At 41.6% G+C, this 22,046-nt stretch overlaps 1 protein-coding gene across 2 annotated transcripts in view; it reads left to right on the plus strand.

The window, feature by feature from the left end:
* Window positions 1-22,046, plus strand: part of LOC148011926 (thiamine pyrophosphokinase 1-like) — a 106,052-nt gene that overhangs the window by 76,367 nt on the left and 7,639 nt on the right. For both annotated transcript variants that reach the window (XM_087670947.1, XM_087670948.1), the window contains exon 6: window positions 1,870-2,119. In XM_087670947.1, coding sequence (XP_087527073.1) covers window positions 1,870-2,119 — 250 coding nt within the window. The remainder of the gene's footprint in view (window positions 1-1,869; window positions 2,120-22,046) is intronic.

Genomic DNA, 22,046 nt, shown 5'->3' on the forward strand with positions numbered 1-22,046 from the left:
TTAATATTGGCTTGTGAAGGTCTACTTGTGCTAGATGAAATACTAGGGGAGAAATCTCCTGCCCAAGATTGTGATTTTGACGAGGTAGTGTAGGCAGACAGGGTTTAAGCTTGCAATTTAATGCAAGCTCAAAGGCAGCAATATTGCAGACGTGAAACATGCTCAGGGATTGTTGAGAAACAGAGAAAAAAGAGATGGGAGGAAAAATTGATGTGCCTTGACAGTCTCAAATGATAAATGAAAGCCTTTAAAATGTGCTCTCTGTATGTGTTTCCAGGTTGATCTTGATTCAGTTCTGTCTCTCTGTGTTGTAGCAAAAGTTTCCTTGGATAAAAATAGGGGTGAGATGAATGATTCCAACATATAGCATATTTTCCTAGCTTATTTGGGATTGTGTGAATCTATCCCAAGCTTACAAATCACATGATTTCAGTCTGATCTTTGCTCTTTCTCTTCTTCCAAAATTGCCACATAACTTTTCTCTATAAAGAAAAATTAAAAACCTTTTGTTTAAGTGAATTGCATTCTATTTTGCAAGAGAATTTCATCTATTTTATGGACTTTTATCCGGCCTCAATTGCAAGCTCAATGTAGATTTTTTTACTATTTGTTGGTTTTGAATGGGACTTACATATGACCATAGTACCATATGTAAGTCAGAAATTACATATGACCTCAATTCCAAGCTTGACACCTACATATGACCTTTGGAAGGGTCTTAAAACTCAGAAATTAGGTCTTATGGTGAGCCAATTATGTCTCTTGAGCCAACATTCTAGTCTTCAATTAGGTCTTATGGTGAGTCAGTTGTAGTCTCTTGAGCCAACATTCTGGGCTTCATTTAATAGCTTCTCTAACAAGGGAGCCTAGACATTAGTCAATGTGAGAACTTAAAAGAATTTGACTATTAAAGGATCCTAATGATGGATTCATGAAGCAATAATTCATACAACACAAGTTATTTCAGTGGTTCCCATCATTGACCTAAATGTTTCATACCAGTTTATGAGCTAGCAGGGTAAATAGTGAAAGTTGTCCTAGTGGATTGTTGATTTGGAGTCAATATCATGTATAAGAAAACATGAACCATTCATTTTGCAAGTGAAGATGGCTGAAAGCTCCATGTGCACTCTGGTTTTCAAAGTGGATAATGCGTACTTTGATGGCTCTTTGGCGGTTTTAACTATGGAAGACATCTAGTACCCAATGCTTTTGGGTAGGCCATGGCTGTGCAAGCAGCAGGCTTGTAGCGAACAGGATTGGTGAAACATCAGACTATACTGAAGAGAGAACAAGTACATAATTTAAGTGGTTGTTAGTATAGAGAAGCTCAAAGTCTGTCTTAGAGAATTTTGCTGTAAGGTAACTATGAGAATTTTCTTGCGTGTTGGTATGTGAGGATGAGATATAGTGTTAGCATCTTCCCTCATAAGGTTTAAAAAAGACCAATATAACTCACACAGCAAGAAAAAAATTGGCGAAGCAACTTTTATATAAGGACAACCAAAATGTGGACGTTGGCCAAGTCCTTCCTAGGTAGTTCTTGGTTTTTGTCTTTAGGTAAAACCAGGACACCAAAAAGAAAAGCAGCTCCTCTTGTTCATGCTGAATTTTATCAATAGTACAGTTCTGTTCCTGTCATTCATCTTAATTTTATTGTAGTCTACGAGTGTTTTGGAGGTTTTTGTGACAAAAACTATCTTGCAATAGTTTATGTCTAGATATCAGCACTTTGCCATGAATAAAATGCATCCAAACTACCATTTCTGTCCCTCTCAGTTTTCAATTAGACAGGTGATTGAACTACCCATTGTATGTGTAGATATCTGCATGTGGATGTGCTAATGCCAGAAGTCTTTGTGCAAACAGATGAAGGTTCTTGTTCTTGGTGCCTTGGGAGGAAGACTGGATCATGAGTTTGCAAATTTTAATGTTCTGTATGCTTTTCAAAGCATAAGAATAATTCTTCTAAGTGATGAAAGTATGACTTATCTTCTCCCAAGAAGCTACACCCATACAATTCATGTTAACCCTGCCATTGAGGGACCTCATTGTGGTCTTGTACCATTGGGAAATCCTTCTTCTGCTACTACTACATCTGGTCTTAGGTGGAATTTAGGTATGTGATTCTTTTAACCTCATGGCAAAAATTTTGTGGTTTTGTTATATTCCTTTGTTATTGCTTGGGAGAATTACCACATACTGCTGGAAAGATTCTTAAAATTAATATGCTGGGTTTCTTGTGTCGAGTTGACCATTTCATGTTTATAGTAAGTTTGCGGAAAATGGCCACGAGGAGGTGTAAGACTATGTCTCATTTAGAGGCAGAAAAATCATTATGTGCATGTAAAGACTGAATTATCAATGTTCAGACCTTTGCATGGGAAAATTAACACATCAAGATAATCTGTTGAATTCAGATTGCTGTGAGAATAAACCGATCAAGGTAATCTGTTGAATTGAGAGGTACTGATAGAAAAGGAAGGATCGTGTAATACATCTGGCAATACCTTTAATGACTATCAGTGTCCTTATGTTGAAAGATACGATGTTATCTGCAAACAGGAGCAGGTCAGCCAAAGCTTAAGGTTTCATAGTAGGACTTCAGAAGAGTTTTTTGTCTGATGGCTAAATGGTCATTATGTGGGTGGTTGTTCTAAGAATTCTTGGAGCATATTACCATGGCTGTGTCCAGACAGAGGGTGAAATTTTTAAAGGCAACAGGTTTGTTACATCCTGTGCATTACATCAGCATGATGGCTACTTTTCTTCTTGGGGAGAGTATTCAGGTGGTTCTTGTTAGAGCATTATAGTGGTTGCTTAGTGTGGTAGGAGATGGTACCTAGATCCTGACCCAGTCACATGTTTGGAGGAGTGATGGAGATACTAGGCTTACTAGACGGAGCCATTTCGGAGATTGGAGTAGGAGAGAGACCCATTGCTCGGGATGCCTTTGTGGAGATATGCTAGGGTTTGTAAATGAAAACAGTGTATGACTATGACTGAAACACAATCTAACTGAAACACTAATGCAAAAACATAAAAATTCAACAGTTAAGAGAACTAAATAACGAATAAATAGATGAATGAACAGTATTGAATAATGAATGAATGCATATAGAATGCTCAAGGCTAGAATTGTCCAATAGTCGGTGGCTCTCATAGGAGTGGACCGAGGGAGGTGTCGTGTGTATTGTTCATCGAAGATGGATCTAGAGTGCTGTAATCACCAATAGGAGTAGAGGCTGATGGAGACAAGTGCTGAAAACACAAAAATGACCTACTATAGATTATGGAGTCGCCAAATTGATGGGTGCCAACTAAGGATCACTAGAGCAGCAATTGGATGAGATGCTTGATGGATGGAGGCTGGGAAGAACTAGGGTAACCTGCAAAACTATGGATGGAGCAAGTGGCTGGGCGGTCTCCTATTTATAGATATGGAGCCTCCCAAAGTTTCGGTGTTGGCTTATGGGACATAGAATCTTTGTTAAATTTTGAGTTTTGGGTCTGTTTTAATGAGCTAATTAAGGTTTAATGAGAAATGCTCCTTTTCTAGCTTAACACCCCCTCTCAGGCCCAAAATTGGAATAAAAAAGATACTGCAAGCATTTCTCACCCTACGTTTACCCCAAGATGTACCACCACAAAGCAGCCAAGGTATTGGTCGATGGGGGCACATCGGCTGTCCAAGAACCTACCAAGACTACAAAGGTGAAGGTTATCTTATCTTGGGAGTCCAAAGGGCCATCTATGAGAGGTCAAGGCATCAAACAAAGGGTGCTTGTCTGCTGCCCAATGGCCTACTAGGACTTGCAAAAGTGATGTTAAACTACTTTGAACTTTTTTTTGGGGGGGATGGAGTAACTGTGCCCATAGGGGGAAAATAAAGCGTTACTCAAATCCAACATCACAAAATAAAAGACTAACCAACCACCCATCTAGAGTGTTAGCAATGAAGTGAAGGGGTGAAGAGGTATGTAGGTGATAAAACTGCCGGTGGAGACGAATTCAAGATCTAGTATGAGCAAGGTGCTCAAGGGTGCTTTGTACAATGATATGCAAGGAGGGATGCTACATAATGAGAATGCATATGCAACAAGGTACCACTTGGATAGTGTCTGTCGTGGAAAAATTATTCACGTGCCCAAGTGTCCTTTTACAAAGATGACGATGGTCATGCAATGCAAAGGGTAGGTACAATAGGAAAGGGAGGCCATTGCCAAAGACAATACTAAAACTTGTAAATACCAATGAAGGGTAGAAACTCCCTCTTAACAATAGGTGTCAATTCCAAAGGAGGAGGATCTGATGTTGGTCTTTGTGCGGTGTCAACATAGAAACGTGGGACGAGGGAAGGGGACCCGAGGGCCGGGGAGGGATGACACATTATATATATATATATATATATATATATATATATATATATATATATCGAGCTAATCATATTAGACTTTACTATACTAGAATACATAAAGAAACACATTTTAAGCTTTAAAAATATCAGTTTTCATTGTATTTATTAGCATGTCGCATAATCAACACAAGACGAGAAAATGAAAAATGACAAATCATATGGACAAACTTTGCAGATTGATGTATTACAAAGGAGTATCTGTCCACCGACATGATTCATGCGACATGAAAACTCAAGAGTCCAAACAAAAAACAAATTTTAAAGGACGAATGTAAAAAGTAAAAGTAACTGCTGATAATAGATCATGACATCTGACATCACATAGGCAAATGACTATGAGGTTGTAACCAGCCATAAAGCAACATACAAAAGGAAACATCAGCAAGGATCAAGCCCAAATCTAGAGGGCATCATCATCATCAGTAGCAAAATGAGAATTTGCAGCTCTTGAAGTGCTAGCCTCATTATCATGTTGTAAGTGTGGCTATTGGAAAGCGTGAAGATTTGCAGCAGGAGAAGAGTGCAAGTGAGTGAGAGTGATAGAGAGAGAGTACGATATGATTTGGGTGTATCAACAATGTCTTGGTATACAAAGAATAAAATGTATTTATACTTAGGGCACGTAAGGGTGCATTCGCATGTACAACATAATAATACACGTGTACAATACATGGAGGTGAATAAAAGACCTTTACATCCTAACAACCTCCCACTTAAAGGTCCAAAGTGAACCTCTAACCAACTCCCACTAGTCGTATGTAATGCTCATGCCGAGCCTTGCTTAGACTTTTAGTGAGAACATCTGCAGGGTTGTCCTGTGTTTTGATCTTGGTCAATGTGATTAGACCATCTTCCAGAATCTGTCTGATAAAGTGATATTGCACATCTATATGCTTTGTGTGTGAATGATACATGGCATTCTTAGGTAGATACATAACACTCTGGCTATCACATCCTAACACTGGAGTACTCATATACATACTGAGATCCTCTGCAAGTCTGCTCAACCATATAGCTTCCTTAGAAGCTTCAGTAGTAGCTGATATGTATTCAGCTTTAGTAGTACTCAGTGCTACGATGTTCTGCAATTTGGAGCACCAAGAAATGGCCCCACCAACAATTGTAAAGACATACCCACTAGTGGATTTGCGAGTGTCCAAGTCACTTGCCATGTCTACATCACAATAACCCTACAGACTAAGTGCACCTTGCCTATAGTAAATACACTTTCTTTGTGTACCCTTTAGATATCGAAGAATACACTTAACAGCCTCCCAATGTGGTTTGCTAGGATTTGACATAACCTGCTGACAACTCCCATTGCATGAGCAATGTTTGGACGAGTAGCGACCATAGCATACATAAGAGAGCCACAAGCTGGTTAGGGCACCCCAAGAGGCTTAGCTTCAGCCATGTTAAATCTGTCCGGTACCTTTTCAATGTACTTCTCTTGAGATAAGAACAACAATTTCTGTGTTTTATCCTTGCAAATCCTTATGCCCAATATATGTTCTGCATTCCCAAATCTTTCATGGAGAAAGTTGATTTTAGCTGATCTTTGAAAGCATCCAAGCTAGTCTTTCTTTTCCCAGCTAGCAACATATCATCCATATACAAAACAAGTATGATGGGGTTGCCATTTGTATCCTTTTTCATGTACAAACAATGATCTGTATGGCTGTGTGTAAACCCATGAGAGAGCATAAAAGTGTCAAACTTTTTGTACCACTGCCGTGGTGCTTGCTTCAGCCCATACAAGCTGCGTTTTTGTTTACACACCAACTACTCTTTTCCAGGAACTACAAAGCCCTCGAGCTGTTTCATGTAGATCTTCTCATCAATGTCACCATGTAGAAAAGTTGTTTTCACATCCATTTGGTACAGCTCTAAATCCAATACAGCAGTGAGAGCCAAAAGCACACGTAAAGTGGTCATCTTCACAACAGGTGAGAAGACCTCTTGGAAGTCAATCCCTTCCTTCTGTGCATGCCCTTTGGCAACCAGTCTTGCCTTGTACTTGGGTTTCCCATCAACTATTTTTACTTTGTAAACCCATTTGTTTGGAAGAGGCTTTCTTCCTTTGGGCAATACCATAAGATCCCAAGTATCGTTAGCATACAAAGATTTAATCTCTTCTTGCATAGCTAGCTCCCACTTATTGCTGAATTTCCATAACTTGGCCTCTTTATATGTAAGAGGCTCACCCTCATCTGTAAGCATCACGTAGTGCAAAGAGGGGTCATATGAAACCAGCCTTCCTTCTCGGATAGGGTGGTTTAACTTGATTAAGCACTTAATTACAGCAATTAGCAAATGAACATAAACTGAAATACTCACTTACCTTCATAAACTTGGACAGTGGACACCCTGTTGGCCCCAAAATTGGCGCCCCTTTCGGTATTTCTTTAATTTCAATTGTTGATGGATAAATTACAAGCCGAGATTTCACGATCTCCTTGGCTGATTCAAAAGTCCCTTGCTATTCCAATAATCAGCAAAGCATTCGGGCAAATTGTCCCTTGATTTTCACCCAGGACTTGCTCTAATGGAACCCCAACTGGTTAAATGCTGCCCCAAATTCACAATAGATGGGCTGGCATCTGAAATCCTCACAATCCCACGAATTTCCGGTGCTGATTTCAGTGTACAATGCCTTTGACTAATGGCACGGGTCCCAAGGTGGTTGCTAAACTCTAATTACTGCTGTAATTTAGGGTTTACAGCAGTAAACTCTCTGCTGTCCACCAAATTTGGCTGTACTCTGCTACCAATGGCTGAGAATTACTGAGAATGCTTGAGCATAGACTGGAGGAGATGAGAGAATGCTGTAGAGAGAGAGAAAATCAGCTGAAATGTATCTTTTGATTCGTAGCTCTGATGACAAATCTGATGGCACCAACAGCTTCAAAAGGGGGGTAAAACAGTAGCTTGGCTGGCGAGCCCTCCTCTTCTACCGCCGCCTCTCTTGAGGTGGAAGAGAAATCCTGCTGCCCCCTGTCCTGTTGCGGTGCGCGATCAGTCATCGTCGCCTCTCATAGTCAAATTTGATCACCTCCTCTCCCTCTACCAAGCTCCGAACGGCTGCAATTTCACTTCCACCACCCTCCAACAGCCTTCTCCCTAGTAGCATGGGAAAGTTTTGCCAAGTGGCAGCCTTCCTAATGCATTTTCAGCCATTAAATTGATTTTTCAGAATTAATTAATTTTGAAAATTAATTTCAGCCCTTTTGACCCTGCCCAAAATTAAACATGCCCATCTATAATGAAATTGGCTAGGCCATTTGCAACTTGGAGTGGTTTTCAACCTCTTTTGACCGCTGCAATCAGTACGATTTTAAGCGACAAGTCCCAAAAGTGCTTTAAAGACCCATCGAGCGATAGTTGGGGGATTTTCATAATTTCTTGGTATGCTAGATGAGAGTCTGGGAGATGCACATAGTGGGGGACTCCAAGATGTACTGCCAAAAATTTCTAGACCTCAAATAGAACATCAGATAGTCGAATGGTAGTGCCTGGGAGGCCAAGACCCAAAAAGGCTCTGATACCATGTAAAAATTACACGACGCATCAAACAGAATCTGAGAAAGAGATAGAGAGTACACAACAGATAAGAGGAGAATTAAAAATTTTTCTTTAGCTCTAAACAACTGATACAAAGATGGCTCTGTCCACCCATGTGCTTCCACTGTGAACCTTAGATGACGATCTAGACAGAAGATAGGAGAAGAGCTTAAGGCTAGTTGAAATGACAGTTGATTTTTGACTTTAAGAAGTGCTGAAAAACGGCCAAAAAATCTGAATTTCAAGGGAAAAATAGACTTCGTCAAAGGCAGTAGCAACAATCAGTACGATTTTAAGCGGCAAGCCCCAAAAGTGCTTTAAAGACCCCCACCGAGCAAGTCCAACCTGACATCAAGTGACCACCAAAACCTAGTTGGCATAACTTAACACAACTTTTGCCTTTAGCACCCACCGCATCCTCGGGGTCCTTGGCCCGTTCCCATGAAATAATTGCCATGTGCATCACATGTGCTAAACAACCTTGCACATTTGATTAATAACTTAATCAAATGTTACTAGCAAGATTAAAGCATCTCAAAATTTCATGTCCCCATGACAGACCTCCCCCTTGAAAACCTTGCAATCGTCCTCGATTGCACTGCATTGGGCCAAAGGAAAAGTATATTGTACTGGAATTTCAATTTGGTATGACAGTCATTACAACATTGGCCACTATTGTCGAACCGTTGCATATGCGCAAACCTTACTGAAAATTTCCAGCCAGCAAAACATAATAGAAAACTGGAAAACAGTCCAAAACTGTTGCTAGAAACCATTGGATGCATCCATAACTCATGTTTCTCAACCGTTCTGACTTCAAAACCACAGTAAAGCATATTCTCAGCATAAACTGTCAATGACATTCGTTTACATGCGGCTGTCCATGGAATCAGCTGTAAACCATTAAAAATTGAGCATGACCTGATCATAAACTGATCATGGACTGATATGAGAACTGATCACAAACGGCTGCAAATGTGACTCGAAACTGATCACAAGCTGATGGTAAAAAAAAAACTGATCAGAAACTGATGCAAAACTGATCCCAAAGTGATCATAAAGGGATCTCAAACTGATCAAAAACTGAGCTGACACTAATCAGAAATTGATCTCAAAACTGAGGCAATAACTCATGCCAAACTCGTCCAAAAACTCATGCATAAGTAGTCTCAGAGCCACAGTGACAACCATACTCATATACATGTATCTCACAGTGACTAGTACATCGAGTAGTAACCTCATGGTAGACATACTGTCAGCACAGTACCTTGGATGCATGCTGAATACATCTGAGATCCACTACATACGAGAGCTGTCCGAAACCGGTGGAGTGGAAGTGCTACCTTCCCCTTGAGCATCAGGCATCCGGACCCCCGCTTTGCTGAACCTGAGTAAGCCCGATCCAAAGTCGGCCCTAACTGAAAGGCATTGAGATAAAGTTGCAACAACTGAGGATGGTCTGCCAAGTCATCCTCTTCCATCCATTTTGCATCCATTGGTGAATAGTTTTGAAACTTCACCAAATATCTTCTGGAAACTTTACCTCTGACCTTCCTTTCCTTATGTGCCAAAATCTGCTCGGGTACCAAGATCTCATCTAGTTCGTCAACCTCTGGCTGAATTTCAACAGATACATCTTCTGGCACATCACCACGAAAAGGTCTCAACAAACTGACATGAAAGACATTGTGTATCCGCCAATGTGGAGGTAATTTCAGCCGATATGCAACATCGCTGATCTTTTCCAACACTCGAAAGGGCCCATAGTATCTCATGCTTAACTTTGGATACAACCTCTCTCTTCCCTTCATCTTTTTCAGCCTTGTCTTTTCGAAACGCAGCAATACATAATCGCCCTTTGCAAACTACAAAGCACATCTATGGCGATCGGCTGCTTGCTTTTGCTTGTCTTGTGATCTCTGAAGTACATACTTGATCTTTGCATAGGCTGCATCCAAGCTTTCCATAAAGCGGTCAGCCTCAAAGATCTTATCCTTAGTGTGCAAAATAGATGGAACCTTCTTGCCACCCTCAACCACCTCAAATGGAGCCTTGCCAGTGGAACTATGCACCGTATTATTGTATGCAAACTCAACCAATGGCAAATACTGCTCCCACTGTGTCTTGTGGTCTGAAACATAGCACCTCAAAAGATCCAATACTGTGGAATTTGCTTCCTCAGATTGACCATCTATTTGCGGATGGAAGGATGATGAGAATTTCAGCGTGGTACCCATATTCTTAAACAACTCCTTCCAAAATAGACTGGTCATCTGAGGGTTTCGATCACTGATGTGATCGACTTAGGCATACCATGATACTTGAGAATGTGTTGCATAAATAATCATGCCATATGATCAGCCTTTATCTTCATCCTCACCGGAATGAAATGGGTTTGTTTGCTAGACCTGCAAATAATAGTCCATATCCCATCATTCCTTGTAGGTGTCCTAGGAAGCTTAAAGATAAAGTCCATAGCAATGCTCTGCCAAGGCCTATCTGGATAGGCAAGGGCTGCAACAAGCCTGGCATCTTTTGCCTATCATGCTTTACCTTCTGACATATGATGCATGCCCTAACATACTGTTCTACATCATACCTCAAAGTTGGCCAATAAAAGAAATGCTCCACTGCCTTGACTGTGGCATCAATACCTCTGTGTCCTACATATGAAGGAGCATGACTTTCAATGATCACTCTAGGCCTCAACTGCTTTGTGACACACAATAGTCCATGCATCAACAAAAATCCATCTCTTAGCATAAAATGCTCATGCCTTTTGGCCATTGCAAAGCTGATCATAAACATTAGCAAAGTCCGAATCAGCAGCACATTGCTCTTTCATGGCATCCAACTCAGTGTGATAAACCATAGTGACGGCTGAAATTTATGGCTTACGTGACAATGCATAAACCACAACATTCTTTTTACCGTCAATGTGTACAATCTAAAAATGAAACATAGAGAGAAAATTTGCCCATCTCATATGCTTCTTTGAAAACTTTGTTTGCGTCAGAAAGTACCTCAAAGTCTGATGGTCTGTCTGCACTGTAAAATCAACCCCCAGCAAATAATGTTTCCACGTAGACAGTGCATGAATTACAGCCAAGAGCTCTTTCTCATAAACCTGTAAATTCCTCTCCGCATCGTGGAGAATTCGGCTCTCATAAGCCACAACTTGGCCATCTTGCATAAGGACAGCCCCAATGCTGTTACCACATGCATCACACTGAACAACAAATGACTTTCTTAGATCAGGCAACACAAGCACAGGATCTGAAGTCATCTTTTTCTTCAACTTTTCAAATGCTGAAATTTCCACTACTATCCATCTAAATGGCACATCTTTCTTTTGCAAAGCATGCAATGGAGATGCAATTTCAGCAAACCCGTGGAGATACTTCCTATAGTAAGAACATAAACCCAAGAAGCTGCGGATCTCATGAACATTCTTCAAAGTTGGCCATGAACGTATTGCTTCAACCTTAGCAGGGTCCATACGAATACCATCAGCAGATACAATATGTCCCAAGAAGTGGATTTCATGCAAAAAGAATTCACTCTTCTTGTCGTTGATAACCAACCTATGCTTACACAGCTCATTGAAAACAATGTCCAAGTGCTTTCTATGCTCCGTCTCATTCTTTGAATAGACAATCATGTCATCAAAGAAAGTACCCACAAATGCTCTATGTGGCTGAAAGATGCGATCCATCATCCGATTAAAAGTGGCAGGAGCATTCGCAAGTCCAAAAGGCATGACAAGAAATTCATATAACCCAAAAGATGTCCTGAAAGCTGTCTTAGGCACATCCTCCAGTCTAATGCGTATCTGATGATACACACTTTTCAAATCTATACAGCTGAATATTGCTACCCCTTGCAATCTATCCATAACATCATCAATCCGAGGGATCGGAAAGTGGTTCTTTATCGTGATCTTGTTCAGAGCACGATAGTCAATGCATATACGCCATGAACCATTCTTTTTTTGCACCAAAAGCACCGGAGAACAGAAAGGAGATGAGCTAGGCTGAATCAGCCCTTTTTCTAACAGCTCATTTACTTGACTCATAATCTCCTCTTGTTGGGCTGCACTGACTCTATAGGGTGGCTTATTAGGAGGGCTACTTCCACGGATAAGGTCTATGCCATGATCTTCGGGTCTTTCAGGTGGTAGCTGCCCTGGAAGTGACTGAGAGAAGCAATCAGCATACATTTTCAGAAATGACATGTGATCCTTCTCTAATTTAGACATATTTCCAACATTCTCACTATCATCTTTATCCTTGGCAAAAACTAAATACGCTGAAAGATGATTTTTCATTACTTTAGAAATAGCAGTTGTAGATACAACAGGGACAGATTCCCCTTTCAACTTTACATCAAGTGTGAGTGTCTTTCCCTTATGTTGAATAGTAATCTCTTTTGCATATGAATCAATCACTGCATGCATATGGTGGCACCATGGCATACTAAGCAACACATCACAACCCTCAAGTGGAGCAATGTAAAACTCTTCGCTGTCCACATATCCTTATATGTGCAACCGAAGCTTTCCAATGAGTGGTGTGACAGGTTTTGCATGACCCTTACATGCCATTCCAACTTCCCCCATGGCTTCCATCTCATCCTCTTTGATGCCTAGACGGGCTGCCATGTCAGTAGAGATGAAGTTGGCTCGTGCACCATTATCAAAGAAGATCAATGTATGCTGATCTCTAATTTTGCCCCATGCTCTACACAACTTAGTAGCATCATCATTGGGCTGATCACTAACAACATCGGGCATCAATCCCATTGATGTTTTGGGCCTTTTACCCTTAGGATCTCCCTGATTTTCTGATTTTGCAGCTTGCTGCCTATTGGGACAATTCTTTGCAATATGACCCTCTTGTTCACAAATAAAACATTTATTTGCGGCCATCAATTCCCTACGTCGTGCCAATATTTTCGAGCCCTTTCTTAGCTGTTTTGGCCTCTTTTCAGGTTGGTTTTCAGATATGCCCCTTTTCTCAGTCTTAAACAACTTTTTATTCGGCTTCTCCCCGCTCTCTTGGAAGCTCGAATCCTTTCCACGCAGTAAAGCATCGACTGTAGCAGCAGTCTCTATGAGCTGAGACATGCTAGACACGGTGGATTTTATGCAAAAATCCCTGATTTTTTTGGGTAGCCCACATATATATTTTTTCACTTGCTCATGAAGGGGTACGGCACGATAAGAAGTGACGGGCAGCAATGCATCCCAAAACTTCTTATTGTATTGCTCTAAATTCTTGCATTCCTTTGCATCAAGCTTGTTCCAAGCTCTCATGATGTCCATCTCAAAGGTACTAGTCAACCAATTTGATGCAAACATTTGCTTGAATTGTACCCTGTTGACGGTGCTCTACCTTGCATCAAGAGGGTGGACCACCACTGCAATGCATTCCCCTTCAAGAAAGTGGTTGCCTTTCGAATCTTAGAGGATTCGATGAAGTTTCCTCCTGAATAGGCTGCATCAAACTTCTGAATGAAGGTCAAAGCTTTCAGCCTATCTTGTGCACCACTGAAGGACTCAAACTTCACTGCTTTTCCACCCTTATCATAGTCCTTTGCTTCCCCTTTGGGAGTCAAGTTGTCATACATTGGCTGTTGCAAAAAGGGTGCATTTGTTGTATTTACGTCACGACCAAGCCCAAATAAAGCATTTGGATGACCAGCAGTCATTCCTTGAGCCCCAAAGCATTCGGGGGTGCAGATGCATTGCCAAACATTCCACTTTGTGTCCCAGGCATCAAGCCAATGCTACCATACATAGGGTTTTGCACATTTCCAGCCATACCTGAATACAATGGGCCTTGCACACCATGCATTGGCTGCTGCATACCATAGGGATTTGTGCCATGCATTCTTGTATGCGGCCCTTGGCCAACCATTGCATGAAAAATCGTACTACCACCAAAGTATCCTAGCTGCCCCATCATAGTATGCATGCCCGGCTGTCCAAAATCCATTGGATTGGCACTTCCATAATGGCCTTGCATTTGCATTTCTTGCCCCATAGGTACCAACTGTTTAGCTTCATTGGCCTCTTTAGGAGCTTCAAGTGAAGGATTTGGCACTACCTTCGGTGCACCTTGCTGTCGCGAAGGTGTAGAAGTTGACTTCTTTTTCTTGCCCTTGCTGTTCTTCTTCGGAGCATTCAAAAATCAGGTGAACTGAGGATCCTTTGCCAATTCAGCAAAGAGATTTGCTGCTGTCCTCATTCGATTCTTGAATTGGTCATCAAATTCCTCTTCACTTTGCTGGTCACCTATCTCATGACGGCTTGAAGGCCCTGTATCTTGCCCAACAGCAACATTTTCAGCTTGTTGTCCATCATGAGACCCTTATTCAAGATTAGGCATCGCATTTCCTTCATTCCCATGAGAATGTCCATACTGAGAGGCATCATCACTGCTTGATTCCATCTCACTGTATGAAGACATGTTGCTGTAATTTCTCAGCTGAGCACAAAAATCAGCACTAGCACAAAGCTTTGGCTTGCAATTAGGTGCCTCGGGCTCACCAAATCAAGAGATTGAGTGATTATCCCGGCAATGGAACCATGAAACCAGCCTTCCTTCTCGGATAGGGTGGTTTAACCTGATTAAGCACTTAATTACAGCAATTAGCAAATGAACATAAACTGAAATACTCACTTACTTTCATAAACATGGACAGTGGATATCCTGTTGGCCCCAAAACTGGCACCCCTTTCGGTATTTCTTTAATTTCAATTGTTGATGGATAAATTACAAGCCGAGATTTCACGATCTCCTTGGTTGATTCAAAAGCCCCTTGTTGTTCCAATAATCAGCAAAGCATTCGGGCAAATTGCCCCTTGATTTTCACCCAGGACTTGCTCTAATGGAACCCCAACTGGTCAAATGCTGCCGCAAATTCACAATAGATGGGCTGGCATCTGAAATCCTCACAATCCCACGAATTTCCGGTGCTGATTTCAGTGTACAATGCCTTTGATTGATGGCACGGGTCCCAAGGTGGTTGCTAAACTCTAATTACTGCTGTAATTTAGGGTTTACAGCAGTAAACTCTCTGCTGTCCACCAAATTTGGCTGTACTCTACTACCAATGGCTGAGAATTACTGAGAATGCTTGAGCATAGACTGGAGGAGATGAGAGAATGTTGTAGAGAGAGAGAAAATCAGCTGAAATGTATCTTTTGATTCGTAGCTCTGATGACAAATCTGATGGCACCAACAGCTTCAAAAGGGGGGTAAAATAGCAGCTCGGCTAGCTCGGCTGGCGAGCCCTCCTCTTCTACCGTCACCTCTCTTGAGGCGGAAGAGAAATCCTGCTGCCCCGTCCTGTTGCGGCGCGTGATCAGTCGTCGTCGCCTCTCAGAGTCAAATCTGATCACCTCCTCTCCCTCTACCAAGCTCCGAACGGCTGCAATTCCACTTCCACCACCCTCCAACAGCCTTCTCCCTAGTAGCATGGGAAAGTTTTGCCAAGTGGCAGTCTTCCTAATGCATTTTCAGCCATTAAATTGATTTTTCAGAATTAATTAATTTTGAAAATTAATTTCAGCCCTTTTGACCCTGCCCAAAATTAAACATGCCCATCTGTAATGAAATTGGCTAGGCCATTTGCAACTTGGAGTGTTTTCAACCTCTGTTGACCCTTAGACTAGTATAAATTAATTAATTAATGCTAGTCCCTAGTGTCACCACTGACACTTAATGTCCAAACAATTGTCCTAGGGTCCAATTTGACACCAACTGACCACCAAAACCTAGTTGGCATAACTTAACACAACTTTTGCCTTTAGCACCCACTGCATCCTCGGGGTCCTTGGCCCGTTCCCATGAAATAACTGCCATGTGCATTTCATGTGCTAAACAACCTTGCACATTTGATTAATAACTTAATCAAATGTTACTAGCAAGAGTAAAGCATCTCAAAATTTCACGTCCCCGTGACAGCATACCAAGGTGGTTGCCTTCTTAAGCATGTAGACCTGTGTACCCAACAATCTACATTCTCAGGAATCGGGTCTACACCAGGAGGTGTGTTATTTTCAGCATTTATTGGCTGCTGTAAGCCATTTTCAGCATGCTATTCATGCTGTACAGCAATGCTGTATAACACCTTCATTTTCATTTCCAGCACCCGCATTTTCATAATCAGCAAGTCTATCTTGCTGTCCATGACCTCCTTCTACTTCTATTTGCTGTCCATCATCATTTGGCTCAAAAATAACCGATTGATCATCAATTTCAGCCTGTGGTACAGCATCAATGAGGCTCATCATTTGAAGTAATAGGTGGCTGCAAATTTTGAAATTTGACATTTTTCATGTCTTCATTAGAGGCTAAAGTACTTTTTTGCAACTTTGCCTCATTAAACACACCATTACGGTTGCAAACAAATTTCTTAGACTTTGGTAACCACACTCTATAGCCAAATTCACCCTCATCACCATAGCCCATGAAAATGCCTTTGGTGGATTTTGGGTCAAGTTTACTCCTTAGCTCATCTCGAACATGCACAAAAGCATCACAGCCTAATATCCATAAATGGCCATATGAGGCTGATTTGCCAGACCAAACCTCCTCAGGGATGCCATTATTTAAGGACCTATTTGGAGAGTGGTTGCAAATGTGAACCGCGGTTTTAAGTGCCTCTCTCGAAATTCATGAGGGAGATTAGCAGTGGATAGCATGCACCGCACTCTTTCATATAAAGTCTTATTGTATCTTTCAGCCACCCCATTTGAAGAAGGGATGTAAGGAGCTCTAAGCTCCCTTTTCATCGCATGCAAGTCACAAAAGACTCAAACTCAGTGGATGTGAACTCACCCCCATTATCAGTTCTCAAGCATTTAAGCTTTCTACCTGTCTGAGGGGTCACAAATGCATGAAAAGTTTTAAAAACAGCAAACACTTCACTTTTCTTTTTCAATAGATAAACCCAAATCTTCCTGGAGCAATCATCAATAAAAGAAACAAAATATGTAACACCACCCAACGATTTTAGGGGCATACTACATACATCGGAATGCACTAAGTCCAAGACATTGGACTTACGGGAGACACCAGAGTAAAAGGAAATTTTCATTTGCTTTCCAAATTGACAGTCATTACAAAAATCAAGTTTTCCATCAACCCTCTTCAAAGAGGTAAGGACATCAAGTCCTTTCTGGCTCATATGGCCTAATCTCTTGTGCCACAACTCCAAATGAGAGCCAATTTGAGCAACTGCAAGAAACTTGCCATTCAAAGCTTTACAGTGCAGACAATACAAAGTGCCCTTCTTGGTTGGTTTTTGCAATCAACATGGAACCCTTTTTCAATTTCCACAAACCACCATCAAACAGTGTAGTGTAACCATGCAAGTCAAGCTAACCAAAGATAATAAACTCTTCTTGATGCCAGGCACATATCTGACATCTTTCAACACAAGCTCTTGCCCATTATCCAAAGACAAGTGTACAGTGCCTATCCCATCAATGCTGTAAGCATGGTTATTACCAATATATACTTTTCCATAACTACGTGCATTGAACATAGCAAAACACTCCAAACAATGAGTTATATGGAAAGAGGCACCAGAGTCTACAATCCAAGTTTGAGTGACACCACCGTCAACTAACAAAAGTACATCAATCACATCAGCCTTGGTAATCTGCATATCCTGCATGTGACATACAAGGGCATCATAATCTAGTGCACATAATACATCAACCTCTGCATCCGAGAGCTCCTCTATGACTACACTGGAGGCCACATTGGCCTTTTCCTTGCCTTTGGTTGCCTCAAATACATCTGTTTATCCTCTTTCTTCTTTTTGTCTCTTGCATTCTTCTTTCTCTCTTGTTCCTTCTTGTAGTACTTGCAATTAGGCTTCTTGTAGCTCGTCCGACCACATTGATAGCAAGTAATATCACTCTTTTCCTTTTCTTTGCTCTTGCTTTTGCTTCTCTGTCTAGCATTTGCATTTTTCTTTTCAGCCTTGTCTCTAACATTGTAAGCTGAGTTGTTGTCTTCTCCACTAGACTTATGTCTAATTTCTTCATTCAGGATTGAACCCCTCACTCCATCATTTGAGAGATTGGGGTTATTACTGAGGGAAACTACCAAGGTCTCCCAGGAATGAGATAGTGTCATGATCAGAAAGATTACCCTCAACTTATTATCAAGATCCAAATTAGCATCCTTGAGCTGATTTAAAATACCAGTAAATGCACTTAAGTGCTTAGCTGCAGGCTTGGACTCATCCAGCCGCATATTCACCAACTTGCGCATTAAATGCACTTGATTAATAGGTGTGGTGATCTCATAAGTAGTTTTCAACTTTTCCCATATTGCATAATCAGTTCTAAGCCCTTAATATCAATCAAAATGTCATTAATTACACCCATCTTTATATAAGCCATAGCCTTTTTGTTGACTTTGGCTCAATCTGCATCAGACATTTGTGCGGGTTATCTTTCTACAAAGCATCCTCACAATCCTTTAAGAACAATATGCCCTGCATATGGTCTTTCCAAAGGTCAAAATCCTGACCATCAAACCGTTTGATTTCCATCAAACTCTTAATGTCAGAACTGGAAGAAGTTGTGGGAACTCCAACAGTCACAATGTGTGACCGGGCCTTTTTTTATTCAACCTTTCACTAAAAGAATAAAGAATAAAGTGACGGTGATGGGCGCCCGCCACCTGCAGTGTGCAGTGGCGGTGAGTGTCAGTGTAGTAATACACGGGCGGCTAGGCGGAGGCGCCTTTACCCCCAACATGTCTTTACACTTCAGCATGTACGGCATGTACCTCAGCTCAAGAAGAGCTTGATTAGCACAGGGCAGCTAGATGATGATGGTTTTCATACCACCTTTGGTGATGGAAAATGGAAGATCTGTAAGGGATCTAGGGTTATTACCAGAGGTTGCAAGAGTGATACGTTGTATCCACTTCATGTATCTAGTGTGCGTGACCATGTTGTTGCCGTGACCGAGCAGCCAAGTGGCATGGCCGGTTGGGACATATGAATCAAACAGGAATGAAAGTGCTTTCTTGTTTGGGTTACTTGCCTTGTTTTCGTTATGTTGATTTTGAGCATTGTGATCATTGCATTTATGGCAAACATGCACAAACGTCTCACAAAAAGTCTCTTTCTTTGAAATCTTCCCCTCTAGAGTTAGTACATTCGGATGTATGTCAAATGCGAGGATTATCTTTAGGGGGAAAGAAATATTTTGTCACCTTTGTCGATGATGCTACATGGAAAGTATGGGTTTACCCTATTCGTAGCAAGGATGGAGTGCTTGACAAGTTTAAAAAATTCTTGGCATTGGCTGAAAATTAGACAGATAAGACACTTAAGTGTCTTCGCTTTGACAATGGTGGGGAATATGTGTCCAAAGCCTTTCAGGCGTTTTGTGACAGCAAAGGGATAAAGAGGGAGCTCACTGCCCCTCATAATCCACCCCAAAATGGAGTTGCAGAGCGTATGAATCGGACCATACAGGATAAGGTCCGTACGATGCTATCTCATGTTGCATTACCCCATGGTTTTTGGGCAGAGGCTGTTATGACAGCCGTTCACTTGATTAATCGGTCACCAAACAGGTCTTTGGGGGGGGGGGGGGGGCAGTTCCCCAAGAAGCGTGGGCGGGCAAGCCACCTTCATAAGCTCATCTAAAAGTGTTTGGCTGCGAGGATTTTGTGCACATTCGTAAAGAAAAACACAGCAAACTTGAGCCAGAGTCCTGTAAATGCATTTTCCTAGGATATGGTGACGAGGGTGAAATGGGGTATAAATTGTGGGATCACGAGAAAAGGAAAATAATACGCAGCAATGACGTTATCTACCGGGAAGATTGCATGCACAAACAGCCCGAAAAGACTGAGGAGGTCCATAGGGTTTGGAAATGATCAGCCAGCTATTGCCCATGAAAATGAGCCATTACATGTGCAGGAACAGCCAGGACAGCAAGCTGTTAATGCTGATTTGCAGGCTGAAATGCCAGGACAGCATGCTGAAAATGGAAATTTGCAGGAACAGCCAGCAAACAATGACCATTGGGTTAAGAGATCGTCTAGGGCTACTAGAGAACCTGACAGATTTGTTCCTGGTGCAATTAATGTGGCTGAGTATGTCATATTGACAGACTGTGGTGAACCGTCTTGCTTCAAGATAGCAATGGACAGACAGGACAGCAAGAAATGGTATAAAGCCATGCTGCCAGAGATGGAATCTCTTGAAAAAAATGGCACTTGGGACTTGGTGCAATTGCCTAAAGGGCAGAAAACCCTTCTATGCAAATGGGTTTACAAAATGAAGGTCAGTTCTGGTTCCTCACCAAACTACAAAGCAAGATTGGTTGCAAAGGGGTACAAGTAGGAGCATGGAATTGACTTTGATGAGATTTTCTCTCCTGTAGTCAAGATGACTACATTGAGAACCATTTTGGGCTTGGTTGTAGTTGAAGATATGGAACTCATACAAGTGGATGTAAAGACTGCGTTTATACATGGTGATTTGCAGGAAGACATTTATATGCAGCAGCCTGAAGGGTTTGTTGATCAAGGGAAAGAAAAAATGGTATGCAAACTCAAAAGGAGTTTGTATGGGCTGAAACAAGCACCAAGAGAATGGTATCATAAGTTTGATACATTCATGCAGTCCCAAGGCTTTCATAGAAGTCAAGTGGATCACTGCTTGTATACCAAGAAGGCAGCAGATGGCAGCCTGATTATCTTGGTTTTGTATATTGATGACATGCTGATTGTTGGAGGGGATACTCATGCCTTGGATTCACTGAAGCAAAGTCTTCATGGCAGCTTTGACACGAAGGATCTTGGTGATGCAATTCACATTCTTGGCATGCGAATACTCTAGAGGTAGATCGAAAGGCTTACTCTATCTATCTCAGCAGGAGTATATCTCCAAAGTTTTGTAGTGTTTCAATATGGAGGGGGGGAAAATAATTGGGGTTCCATTGCCTCCATATGTGAAACTTAGTGCAGAGGACAGCCCTACATCTGATGATGAGAAGGCTGAAATGGCCAAGATACCATATGCTTCAGCTGTTGGCAGTTTGATGTATGCTATGGTTGCTACACGTCCTGACATTGCCTTTGCAGTGGGAGTGGTTAGCAGATACATGGCAACCCCTGGCAAAAAGCATTGGGATATAGTGAAAGGTATTATGAGATACCTCAAAGGCACAAAGGAGTTGTGCATCTGCTTTGGAAAGCAGAAGGCATCTGTTGTTGGCTTTACGGATGCAGACTATGCTGGTCATGCGGACTGCAAGAAGTCCACTTCTGGGTATGTGTTTACTTTCACAGGAGGAGTAGTCTCTTGGATCTCCAGGCTACAAAAGTGTGTTGCATTGTCTACTACAGAGGTAGAGTATGTAGCTTCCACTGAGGCATGCAAGGAGGCTTTATGGCTTTCATGTCTGGTGGGAGAGCTTGGCATCACAGGGTTACCTGTTCTCCATTGTGATAGTTAGAGTGCTATCATGCTAGCCCGGAATTCGTCTTTCATGCAAAGACAAAGCACATACAGGTGAAGTATCACTTCATTAGAGATGTACTTGACAGCAAGAGCATTGAGCTTGTCAACGTGCATACAGATGATAATCGTGTAGACCTTCTCACGAAGGGTCTTCCAGCAGAGCGGTTTGCTCATTGCCAACAGATGATGGGAGTTGGATAGATATATTTATTTCAGCTTTGTATATACTTAGACTTAGCTAATTTTTTTCTCCTCTTAAGGCACATTGCCTTTAGGTGGGAGGTTGTTGGGAATAAAGGGCCATCGTGCCTTTTATATGTGCACGAGTGTGAACACACCCTTAGCACATTGTACTTTCATACATATATCTATCTAAAAACCTAAAGTGGTACACTCGTCATTGTACCGAAAAACATGTTCACTCTCGACTCTGCTCACTCGCACTCTCTCTGTCTCTGTCACTGCGCGTAATGACTGTTTGCCTCGATCTCCGTGCCTAATCGATTTCTACATTAGTATCAATGGCTTTCTTCCCAACACACAATGTAACTAAATCCCA

Source organism: Lygodium microphyllum, chromosome 28 (assembly GCF_053477565.2).
Source record: "Lygodium microphyllum isolate KBCC chromosome 28, Lygodium_microphyllum_v1.1.10, whole genome shotgun sequence".
Taxonomy (NCBI): domain Eukaryota; kingdom Viridiplantae; phylum Streptophyta; class Polypodiopsida; order Schizaeales; family Lygodiaceae; genus Lygodium; species Lygodium microphyllum.